Here is a 12,722-nt window from a genome sequence, read left to right on the forward strand (position 1 = left end):
ACAGAACCTAACTTGAGCCTGCACCCCTGGGAAGCCAGGAAAGGCAGTGCTTTTCTTCCAAAGAGCTGCAGGATGCCAAGAGGGAAAGGCTGCAACAGGCTGAGTTCATGACCAAAGGGGCAGGACCAAAAGTTTGTGGCAGATCAAAGAGTCTGACACAACCCAAAGACCTTTGAGGGGAGGGGGAGGGGACAAAGAGCCACCAATCAAGGCCTTCCTAGCAGGCTCTGGTCAAAGACCTGAGTCTTAGGGGAGAAGAAGTTGTTATAGAACCTTATATTGTCTGATTTACATGTAGGTCATCCCCTTTGATCCCTTACAACAATCTGTTCAAGAGCTAGTGTGATTAGCTATCCCATTTACAGTGAAAATAAATGAAGGCTCGAGGAGTCATCATGGAGAAGAGGACGGGCTTGGAAAGCAGATGGAAGTCTCTTCCCAGCAGAATGCCCTTGGGGGATTCTCTGCATTGCCTTTAGCCTCAGTTTCTACATCTATAAAATGGACATAACCATCCCTTCCTTTCAGGATCATGGTAAAGACTAGAGATAATGAATGTAACGTGCCTCGCCTGATACAAGGCAGATGTTTGATACATACTTGTTGCATGAATGGTGGAAGAAAGGGATGAGTTGGGGGCACTCCTGGGAGAAGCAGTGTAGTGACCGGCAGTGACAAGTCAGCCCAGGATGTGGACAGATGGTGCTCCCGCTTCTGGCTGGCTGCCTCCTGAGCCCACCCTCAGAGGTCTTGGGGCCTCTCGCATGTCTCTCCTCATGGCCCACGCCAGGGTCCTGTGAAAGACTTTTTGACCCTCCTTGGCAGTGGGATTCGCATTCCAGTCATTCTGCTCACTCAGCCCATCCAAGTCTGGAGTTGTTTGGAGCTAAGCAGGGCCTGTGGGATCATCTGCCGTGGCACCTCATCGAGGAGATAAGGAAGCAAGACTCCGAGGGGGCAATGACGCCTCGCTGAAGTCCCACAGCCTGCCGTCCTCGCCACCACTGCACCATGTTGACCAATGAAGAAACTGAGGTGTAGGAGGAGGTCTGCTGGCTCCTCCAATCTGTCAGCGAGGCTCCTGATCTGCGCCCCTCCCCCCCATTTCAGTTAGATCCCAGTTCTATTGGGATGCCCCGTGGTGGTGTCCAGTACTATCCCTGGCAGCCCGGCGCAAGCCCAGCCTGGCCAGCTGGTGCAGGACAGGGGCCATAGGTGTCAGGCCCGTCCTCGAAGGCCCCTAGGGAGCAGAGCAGGAACCCCTAGGACTGGGTGCTAGTGGCCTAGGCTACCAGCCTGTGCTTCCTCAGCCAGTTCCAGGAGCTGTGCTGACCTAGGAAGGGACACATTTCACGAGAGCAGAGCTTTCCCTTGGGTGTTGGCCCATGTGTGCCCGGTCCACAGCTGTGCCCTCCTATTTCTGAGACAGCCAGCAGACTGGCACAGGGGAGGGACCAGGGCCTGGGAGGAGGGAAAGCTTGGCTGGGTCCGAGTGCTGACACTAACTCACTGTGTGCCATTGCGCGGCACTGGACCTCTCTGTGCCTCAGGTTCCTCATCTACATAGTAAAGGGCAGGACAGCAAGGCCCGAGGTCCCGTCCAGCTAGAGCCTGTTGTGATTTTGGTGGAGGGGTGAAGGTGGGGTGGCCCAGAGGCCTGATTGGCCCAGTTCCTTTCCCCTTCCTTGCTTCTCTTTTTCTGTGTCGTCGGTTTATCTCCAGCTATCCAGGTCTCTCTGTCTCTCGCCTGCGGCTCTTTCTGTTTCCATCTTTCGCTCTGTGCCTCTCTCGCTCTGTATTTTTCTGCCTGCCTCTTCTTTTTTCTGTGTCTATGAGTCTACCTCTGGTTTTATCTCCTTGTCTGTCACACCCCCTTCTGACTCTTCTCTCTCTCTTCCTCTGTAGTTATATGCATTTCTCTGCCTACTTATCTTTCTCTGGGTCTCTCCCTCTCTCTCGCTCTCTGTCCTGCCCGGTCTCTCCGCTGCTCTCCCGTCGCTCCCCCTCCCCTCCCCCTCCGGCAGCCCCCCCTCCTCCCTCCCTCGGCGCGTCTCCCCAGTCCTTATTTGGCTGGGCGGGAGGGCTGGCGGGAGGAGGCGGCCTGCGGGCGGGGGGCGGGGGGCGGGAGCGGGGCCGGGCGGAGGAGGGCGGTGGGTGGTGCTGAAGGGACAGCTCCGCGGCGGCGGCGGCGGCGGCGGCGGCGTTGGCGGCTGCGGCCCCGGGGCGCGGAGTGGGTGCCCGGCGCGGGGAGCAGCGAGCGCAGCCATGCCCCAGGCCGCCTCCGGGGCAGCAGCAGCGGCGGCCGGGGCCGGGGCGCGGGCCGGGGGCGCCGGGGGGCCGGCGGCGGCCCGGGCGGGACGATGAAGCGGCAGAATGTGCGCACGCTGGCGCTCATCGTGTGCACATTCACCTACCTGCTGGTGGGCGCCGCGGTCTTCGACGCGCTCGAGTCGGAGCCAGAGATGATCGAGCGGCAGCGGCTGGAGCTGCGGCAGCAGGAGCTGCGGGCGCGCTACAACCTCAGCCAGGGCGGCTACGAGGAGCTCGAGCGCGTCGTGCTGCGCCTCAAGCCGCACAAGGCCGGCGTGCAGTGGCGCTTCGCCGGCTCCTTCTACTTCGCCATCACCGTCATCACCACCATCGGTAACTACTCGCCGGGCGGGGGGCGGGGACCCGGGGGCTGGGCGCCGGGTTCTGGGGTAGTCCGGAGCCGGCTGGGGCTGGGAGGTTCCCCCGGAGAGGGTCTAGGCGCCGAACCCCGCGCTCCCAGAGACCCGAGTTCAGCCTGACGTGTCTGCTCCGTAGGGACAGGGCTCGGGGGAGGCGTCGAATCCTGGCTCCGGACTTGACTCTCAAGCAGGGCCAGCCCTAACTTGTCCCTGCCAGGCTGCGAGAGGGCCCCAGGGGACTCTGAAGTGTGTGAGAGGGGCAGGAGCGACGGGCGGCGGCTGGGGAGGAGGGGTGTGGCCGCGCCAGGCCCTGGAGCAGGGCGCCGAGTGTAAGTGGTGGGGAACGCTCGACTCCTCCGTGTCCTTGCAGATCGGCTCCCGGACCCCAGCGTGTCTACGCCGACTGGGGCTTCAGGGAGACGTGTGGAGGCAGGTACTTGGCACTCTGAGGCACACGGGGCCGCTCTGGGTGCCTGGAACACTCCATAACTGTGGCTATGAGTACTTCTTGGGGTGTGTGTGTGTGTGTGTGTGTGTGTGTGTGCGTGTCTGCGTGCACGTGTGTGCCCAGCGCCAGGAGTTTAGGCTCTGCCAGCCAGTGCCTTTAATTTTCTTAGGGCAGCAGAGCTGGTGCTGGAAGCCAGACCCAGCCCTGTCTGCCTTCTTTACTGCTGTCCCAGGAAAACAGTCACCTCACAGGAATGGCCCCAGTTCTCTTCTTCCAGCCAGGGCAGACCTCAGTGTAGGAGGCCACACACACCCAGACTCTCTCACAGTATAGGCACAGGTGCACACACAGGCACACACGCAAGCTCACACAGGACATACACGGGCACACACACAAGGCGCACAAGTGGGTATCTGAGAAAGAATCTCCAGTGAGGCCCTTGATGTGCTATTCAGGTGTCCAAACAGGGATAAACACCTTACCCACTCCCAAGACTCTAATTCCAGCCCAGCTGCATTACTTGTCCCAATTGTATGACCTTGGGCAAGTCCCTTCCCCTGCCCGAGTCTCAAGTTCACCTCCAGACAATGAGGGTTTGGCCGAAATGATCTCCAGGACTCCTCCGGGTCCTGATGTGCTCCCAGCCCACCTCCCCCCAGAGCTCACTAGGATGCCTCCAGGAGCTGTTTCCTCCATCTTTCCCGTTCCTTCTCCTCTCCCTGGTCCTCCTCCTAGCCCTGGCTGGGCTCCCACGGGCTCATTGCCATTTGGCATAGCCCATGACAAGATGGCAGTGTTTTCCTGGGAGTCAACAGGAGCCGAGAGGGGTAAAAGGCAGTACTGGACGCCGTCCCTGCCGTTTGTCCACTGCAGGACTGTCCCGAGGTTCCGCTGCTCTCTGGAGACCGCAGGGAGCTATGCTATGTGGTTTCTGGAAGATGATGAAAAGGACCCCAGGAGTGGATGTGGCCCAAGTGGGGGCACCTCTGGGTCCTGCTGATGCTGTGAGTTTAGTGTAGGGTGGTCAGACTCAGGTCTGCCCAAAGAGGAGCCTGCTTTCCTGGGAAGGACCAGACTGGGTTTTGTCCGGCGTCTCCTCCCCTCTCCCACCTCCCTGCCACCTGCCAGGGTTTCAGGAGCACTGCAGGTCCTTAGACCTTCCCTCTCTCTCTCCCCACACATCTTACCCTTGGTGTGTGCCCCATCTTTCTCAGTACCCTGGTCCCCAGCTCCACAGTAACCACCCAACTGACCTCCTTGCCTCCAGCCTCATTCCCCTTTAGGGCAAGCTCCCGAGGATAAGGCTGCCAGAAAGAATCTCCCCAAAGCACAGCTATGACCATACCAATACCCTTCTCAGAAGCCCTCAATGCCCCCCTGCTGCCCATGTAATCCATAAATCCACACTCCTCATCCCAAATTTTCAGGACCTCATACCTGGCTGCAATCTCTATGTCCGACTTCATTTCTCACTTCTTACTGACATGATCTCTCCACTGCAGCCCAACTGTCCCTCGAGAACACCTGAAGTGTGCCCATCTGGCATGCCTTTTTCTCTGTCTTCTATCTATCTTGTCCAAGCTAACCTTCCAGGTCCAGTTCAAATCCCATCTCCTCCTTGAAGTCTTCCAGACCATCCCAGGCCACTGGCTCCGGATGCCTGCAGGACTTACTGTCAAGACCAGCTGAGTGACACAGTGCAGGCTGTTTTGCACAGCTGTTTACGTTTTAGGGGGTGTATTTTGTCTCTTTAACCACAGGGGGTATAATTAACCTCCATGGGGGCAGGGCCCCGTGGTTCCCATCTCTGTGCTCGCAGTGCCGGCACAGTACCCAGCAATACACAGGAGCACTCAGAGAATGCTACTGATGGGTTTAAGGTGTGCAGAAGTGAGAGGGCATCATCCTTCCCCTCCATCCCTGCCGTTTCCCAAAGTGTTTGTAGTCCTCACCAAGAGAGAAGCTAAAAGCTGGGGGTAGAGGCAGACAGAGTGTGGTTCTGATGATTTTTTGTTTGTTTGTTTGTTTTTGCGGTGTGCAGGCCTCTCACTGTTGTGGCCTCTCCCGTTGCGGGGCACAGGCTCCAGACGCGCAGGCTCAGCGGCCATGGCTCACAGGCCCAGCCGCTCCGCGGCATGTGGGATCTTCCCGGACCCGGGCACGAACCCACGTCCCCTGCATCGGCAGGCGGACTCTCAACCACTGCGCCACCAGGGAAACCCTGATTTTTTTTATTTATAAGGAGCTTGGCAAGAGGAAAGAGAGCATCAAAGAACCACCCTAGTTCTGTGGGGGCCCTAGACTGGCACTGCCCACTCTGCCCCACCCAACCATCCCTGACTTTTTGTCACCTCTCACTCTGGCTATGATACCTGGCTGGGAGCTGTCTATATGGGCTCAGATCTAAGAAACAGCTCTCTGGGCTGTGATCAGATGGTTGGAAAGGGCCCTATATTAGACTGATCTTGACCCCAAACCCAAAGGCAGCAGTCTGTGTCCACCTGACCCCTTTGGGGACACAAATGGGTCTCCTGAGAGACTGGGAGTCCCTTTGGGATAGAATAATGACAAAATTTCCCGTTCATTCAGTGCCTTAGTGATCACAATGCACTTTCATCTCATTTCTTGAGTCTCAGCCTTCATAGCTCAGGGGAGTTGCCAGGGCAGGTACTGTTAGCTCCCTTGCACAGATGAAGGCATGGAGGCTCAGGAAGGGGAAGGGACTCCCTCAAAGTCACGCAGCTGCTGAGCAGCGGAGTTACTTAGAGCGAGAAGCAGGGACTCCTGACTCTAAGCCCAGTGTTCCTTCCCCTGCTGGTTTCTTGGCCACTTCCTCTGCCTCCATATGCCGTGAAGCCCAAAGCCAGCCAGGATTGGCATGGCCATGACGTGCTCAATCATGCCGGCTTGCAGGGCGCTCATGGGCAGCCCTGATTGGTTGAGGGTCAGCAGGGTCTGAGTTAGTCATTCACCTGGTTAGTCACAGTCACCACTAACTGCGAGGATTCCTCCAGCTCCCTCGTCCCTAGTCTCCCAGACAGGAAACCCTTCCTTTGTCGGGCCCTAAGTTCATCAAATGCAAAGGGAAACTCTTTTTTGGGAAAGTTTAACCTCTTTAGCTGTTGAGTCATTAGGCTCCTCCGGGGCCCCAGCCACATCTATTCATAGCCTGGAGGCTGTCAGAGCAGGAAAGGGCCCTGAGATCAGCTGGTGCTACCCCCTCCTCTTACCGAGAAGGAAGCAAAGAGGTGACGGGAATAGGGTAGTCAAACCTGACTCGCAGGCCCCTGCTCCTTCCACTTGTGCAGACTGCTTCTTTCTCTGTTATTATTATTAACAGCAGCAATGGCAACAATGCTAGTGGCAGCCACCGTTTATTAACTACTCTTCGGCAGGCTGTATACAAGACGCTTCATTTATATTCCTGTTCAGTTCTCTCCCCAACCCTTCAAGGTGGGCATTATTATTCCCATTTTTCAGTGGTGGAAACTGAGGCTCTGAGTGTAAATGGCTCACCATGGCCTGTGACTTGAAAGCATAGATTCAGTGGAGCCTCTCTGAGTCCCATGCCCTGTATTTTTTACCAATTCTCCCTCTACTTCAAGAACCCAGCCCAGACCCTTGTACTCTGGGGACGCCAAGTAGCCAAGGCTTGTCTCTTCCTCTGGCAAAATCCTCCCCAGAAAGAGAGGGCCTCTGGCTCCAGCACGCTGCAGCCAGCCTCTGCTCCCCTGCACACTGGCCCCTGACCAACCCAGACCACGTGCCACGGCCGTGCCCGGCACCAGGCCCTCCCGGAGACTGCCATGGGCTCACAGGTGCCCGTTCTCCCACCGCAGCTCCCTGGATTCCTTGCGGCTCTACGGCAACAAGAGGGCAGGTGATTGATTAAGCTGACGGAGCTGGGACAGAAAACCTTCTGTTCTGCTCTCTCCCCAGCTTCCAGCAGAGCACAGGCTCCCATCGCCCACCACATGGCCTGGGAATCCTTAGATTGTGAATTCAAGCAGGTAGTTCATGAGGGAACCTGTACTTCTTACATCTTTCTAAGAAGGAGGAAAGTATAGGAGTGACCTGCCACCTGCCAAAATCCCAGAGTCCTCAAATCAAAACGTGAAAGGAGACAGTAGCAGCCATCCAGACATCCAGAGAGGAGAGTGGCTTGCCCAAATTCACACAGCAAGTCGCAGGCACAACCCTTTGGGTGCCTAAAGATCTCTCCGTCACCCCAGCCTGTTTTCCTCACGACCCCCACTTTGCTCTTAGCACCAGGGTCTCCGTCCGCTTATCACTCAGCTGTTCCCAGCACTCTCTTGACTTCCCGGGGGATGGAGGGGCAGTCCAGCCTGAAACGGTCCCACTGTCCGCTCTCAGTCAGTATTTCCTTCCTCGCTGCCCACAGACCACCCCTCTGCTTCAACTGTACAGCCTTTCCTGAGGGTGGCATATGAACACGGGTGCTGGCTTAGAAGCCCGAGTGCCTGGCTTCATCACTCAATCCCCCTCTCCGCTCGCCACCTCCACCGCCTGCTACTAGTTGTGTCACTTTGGACAAGTTACTTAGTCTCTCTGAACTTGCTTTGTCATTTACTATGTGGGAGAATAATATCTGCCTCCTAGGATTAAATGGGATAACATGGAAGACGTGCCTGGTACAGAGTATGTGCTTAATAAACAGTATCTACACTTTTAAGTGTTATCATTTCTCATGTATTATCACTTTCCCTACAGAAGGGAACTGCTCTGTTTCCCAAGGATTACTATGACCACAGCACCTCTACTCCTTCCTAACAGGTGGGGACAGTGGGATTGGGGACCAGAGGCTGCCACACCCTTCCCTTTATCCTCCTAATCTCACTCCCCCATCCCAGGCTTCCCAGATCCTCACTCATGCCTAGAGTCTGCCTGACATCCAGGCTCAGGGGCAATGCTCCCTCCTCTGAGCAGGCAGACCCTGCAGCAAACCAATCAGGGAGAGTGAGGTGCACAGTGGTAGAACCCATCCTGGATTGGAGCAAGAGGACAAAAGTTCCAGTTCCACTCAGCTTAGCTGCTGGTCCTCTATGACCACCAGTTTCTTCATCTACAAAGTGGACATATTTGATCAGAGATCCTTCTGGCTGCCATGCCTCCTGCCTGCACGTCCAGTTCCCACACGTCATGATTGGGGGCTAGAGACATGGAGGGAATGGGGGCCAGAATAGGACAGAAATAGAAGACACATGCCTGGCCACAGTGGGGACAGGACAAACACAATAAGTATTTTCAAAGAAAACATAAACAAGCACAGATGAATGTAGTGCAAATCACCACTAGAAACAGCTTTCAGCTGGCAGCACAAACGGTAAATCTGTGAGTTGATTTTGTAATAAAAAAATGTAAAAACGATTTCCCTGCCGTCAGCCAGCAGCAAGGGAAGAGACCCAGCTCTGATTGAGATCATGATGAGTTTAGGCAAACCTCAGCAGAGACCCAGGATGGGCACTCCCTCCCTCCCACCCCACCCCTGCCTTGGATGCAGGGAACGGATGTGTCTATAACACGTCAGGCTCTATCCGAGGCATTTCTCACCTCCTGCATTCCCACAACTACCCTGGGAGGGCCGGCATTATCATCCTGTTATGGTCAAGGAAGAGAAAGCTCAGAGAGGTTCAAACATTGGCCCAGGACCCTACAAATATAAAATGACAGTAACAGGGCTTACACCCAGGGCTGTAGGAAGTATCTTTTCATGGAGTCGTGCAGCGCCCTGCTCCCCGCAGAGGCTCTGCTGTCCCTCTCGTATGAATGTCACAGACAATGGAGGATGGGAATCAGGGTCATGCAGGGCACTCAGCTGTGACCTCAGCTTCAGGATATCACATCCTCAGGACTATGGGTGGAGCATTTAGCCCAAAGAGAAATCAGTTAGCTCTACCTCTCTCATTTTACAGTGTGGAAACTAAAATTCTAATTGGAGAAGAAGGGAACCCTGTTTACTGATGCCTCCTTCCGTATTGTTCACCACCCCACCCCCAGGCTCATAGAGAAGAAAGCAGACTGCCAGCTGGCCTGTGCTGCTTGCCTGGGGCCCCCTCCTCACCCCTCTGTTAGGATCTGGTCCTCAGCACGTGACAAATGCCTGCCGTGAAGCAGTCACCGGCCCAGCTGATGCGGCCACCTCCCAGTCTGTCCACACTTCCCCGTTGTCCAGAAACTGCCCATGCTTAGGCAGCTCCCAGGTGGCTCCCGGAGACCTGCCCCTCACCTGGAGCCACCCCGAGCCCCTACTGCTGCAGTCACGCCTTCACTTTCCCATTTCCAGAGCTGGCTTCAGCTACTACCTGGAGCTGACAGCTTTGGTCCTCCTGGTTCTGTGACCCCTGGGATCCCCACCACGCTGGGGCCGACTTCCCACGCTCCCCCTTCACCAAAGCCAGCTCCTTACCACCCTGCTTCCCACTCCCGCCTCTTCCAGTGACACACAGGGTCGCCTTTGTGAAGAGAGTGTATGGATGCAGGGAATATAAGGCAGGAGCCTGGGCTGGGAGCTAGAAACTGGGTTCTTTCTCTCCCCTTAGACAAATCATTCTCTCTCCCTCCCTCTCTCTCTCTCTCTCTCTCTCTCTCTCTCTCTCTCTCTGCTTTCCCCCTACTCATGAGAGGCACAGGCACTACCCTGCTGGGCTTCAGTCTCCCCATTTGTACAAAGGAGGTGTTCCCCAGGGGGAACTAGAGAAGGCTAGCTCAGCAATACGGAATTCTCTACATTAGTACTTCTCCCTTCGTCACCTCTGACGATTTGGTTGGTCTTGTTTAAATGCAGATTCTGAACCAGTAGGTCTGGGATGGGGCCTGAGAGTCTATAATTCTCACAAGGCCCCCAAGGGACACTGATGCTGTTGCTCTGCGGTTTACACTTTGAGTAGCAAGGATCTAAATAACCTGGAGACCTGACTTCTGAGAACAGACCTGAGGTGGGGACTGTGGTTTTAAGAACAAGATTGTGTAGAGCTGGAAAGGTCCTTAGGAATCTGGTCATGGAGTGTCAGAGCCAATGGCCTCAGAGCTGGTGGACCCTCCTCTGAGGCTGGGGCAGGGCTTTGGTTTGCCCCAGAGGAAGTAGATGCAGAGGCAACCTGGGTTCAATCAGAGAAACACAACCAGCTGGATATATATATATATATGTATATATAGACTTATGTGTCTTGACTTACGTGATGGTAGTTGCTGGCTAGGTGAGTGAAATCTATATGGCAGGACATCGGGAAGGACAGTCTGGAACTCTCTCCAGCTTGGGCTGAAGCTGCTGTTCACAGGCAGAGTTTCTTCTTCTTCAGGGAAGCCTTGGCTCACCTCTTAAGGTCTTTCAACTGATTGATTCAGGTCCACCCAGTGATCTAGGATAATCTCCCTTACTTAAAGTCAACTGATTACGGACTTTAATCACATCTACAAAATGCCTTCATAGCAACCCCTGGATCAGTGTGCAATTGGATAACTCAGAGCTTTAGCCTAGCCAAGTTGACACATCAAAAAGATCATCACGCTACCCATATATCACACTGGGGACCCCAATAAGTGGCTTTTAAGGTTCTTACCAACCCTGAGATACTTAGATTCTTGATCTTCAAAGAGGCAGCCTAGAGACTTAGAGTACCCAGAGCGGGACTCATCAGCGTCCTGGGGACCCCCAGACCCTCTGGGTCACCTTCCAAATAGTACTGACTTTAGCCTTCATTTCAGGTTTACCAAACTTCATTTTCAGTTTACTAAAAATCATTGAGATCTTCTGAGTGCCAGACACTATACCAGGCACCAAGAGAATAGAAAACTAAGATCCAGATCCTTCCCCAAGGAGCCCCCGGTCTGGTGGAATCCTGAAACCACAAGTTGAATGGTATATATGCTAAATCCTAGTGGAGTAACTCAGAATAAGGATCTGAGAAGGCTTCCTGGAGCAGGTAGTACCTGAGGAAGGCTTAAATGAAGAATGAGAACTGCAGTAAGTGAGGATTGGCAGTGAGAGCTTTCCGGGGTAAGGGAGCGGCATGAATTAGGCTGGGGCCATAAGTCTGCCCAAGGAAAGGTGGGCGGAGCCAACCTTGGAGGGGGCTGAGTGCTAGGCTCTGGCAGGTGGACTTGATTTGACAAGAACTGGAGGAGGGAAGTGATAGACTCCAACCTGTGTTCTCCTGCCTGGATCCTGACCAGGGATCAGGATGCAATGCCCCTATGACCCCAATTGAACCACCAGCTGCCTCCATCATGCCAGTTGAACCAGTGGGTCACCCCAGTTGAACTAGTGGGTGCCTCATGACCCCAGGTGAACCAGAGGGTAATGGCAACCTGATTATCTAGCTTCAGCCCCACCCTGGTCACCCAGCAGACCTCAGCCAGCCCCCAGGAAGTGCTTTCACTTCCTCCCCTCCCCACGATTCCTGGACCAAAGATCCACTCTGGAGCCTAGACCAAACCCAGGCTTATGGATGGCGTTCAGGAGGCCTGGGACAGCACGGAGCTGAAGGAGATGATACTGTCCCCCACTGCTGTGTGGACATTTTCTGCATAGACAACGCCAGGCCCCTGCTGCACGGCTTGGCATGGACTCAGTGTCCCTCTTCAGGAATGTGCAGGGCCTCTCCTGACCACAGCTCCGATGCAGAAATAACCATCGCAGAAACATCCGGAGAGGCGCATTCCAGCCCGCTGGCCACAGGACCATCTGGGAGGCTCTCTCCAGAGACCCGAACTGTCAGGCCCTGGTTGAACGGCCCCAAGAGGGTGATGCCAGTCTTCAGACAGGAGGCAGCACTCTCCCCCAGGACGGTGCTGTCCTCCCACCAGGGCAGGGGAGTCTCCCAGGGCCCTGGGGGCAGGCAGGGCTGGGTGGTTCCAGGCAGGAGCAAGTCTCAGGTCGACGCAACAGATCCGTTCTCGCTTGGACCTATTCTGTCCAGATCTTAGACCTGACATGAAGCCGCCACACCCCACAGAGCCTGCCTCAGTTTCCACGGTCATGAACCAAGGCTGCCATTCACTGGGAGGTTTCTCTGGGCTGAGCCCGTCACACGTATTACCTCATTTAATCTTCAGAGCCACCTATGAAGGCGACACTATTACTGTTCCCATTTTACAGAGGGGGACCCTGAGGCCCCGAGGGGCCAGGGCAGGCCCGCACAGGTGCACTGCTGGCAATCAGCAGAGCAGGGGCGTGTAAAGCAGGCCCAGCACTCGCTTTATAAAACGCTTGGTCACACAGTATCTCTCCTGAACCTCATAACAACCCAGAGGCGTAGGTGTCAACGAAGAAACTGGACTTGAGAACATAAGATCGCTTCCCGTGACCCAGAGCCAGTGAATGTGGAGGCAAGAGTCAAGTCCAGACCTTCCAACCCCAAGACCAAGCTCTCCCCCGAGGAGGGCTCTGGCCCCCCGTAGCTGAAGGTGGGTTGGATGGTCCGGATGTTGGGGCATCGTAGAAGTGGGTGTTGGCCTATGGAGGGTGAAGAGGATGGTGCTGGGGGGCAGGGGGCGGCCGTCGTCATGGAGTGGCCTTAGTTCCATGCATTTGAACAGGAGGGAAACCTGAGACTAGAAATGAGAATAGAGTGATGGTTCTTAAG

The 12,722-nt window shown here is 55.4% G+C and overlaps 2 protein-coding genes across 2 annotated transcripts in view; both read left to right on the forward strand.

The window, feature by feature from the left end:
• The window catches only part of SLC35F6 (solute carrier family 35 member F6), a 209,258-nt gene that overhangs the window by 134,277 nt on the left and 62,259 nt on the right, over positions 1–12,722 (forward strand). The gene's annotated exons all lie outside the window — the stretch shown is intronic.
• The window catches only part of KCNK3 (potassium two pore domain channel subfamily K member 3), a gene marked incomplete at both ends in the record, with an annotated part of 36,535 nt that continues 26,173 nt past the window's right edge, over positions 2,361–12,722 (forward strand). Inside the window, one exon of the mRNA XM_082852183.1 lies at positions 2,361–2,643. Within this exon, the coding sequence (XP_082708309.1) occupies positions 2,361–2,643 (283 nt within the window). The remainder of the gene's footprint in view (positions 2,644–12,722) is intronic.

The sequence above is a fragment of the Leucopleurus acutus genome (assembly GCF_964270905.1).
Source record: "Leucopleurus acutus genome assembly, chromosome: 12".
In the NCBI taxonomy this organism is placed as follows: Eukaryota; Metazoa; Chordata; class Mammalia; order Artiodactyla; family Delphinidae; genus Leucopleurus; species Leucopleurus acutus.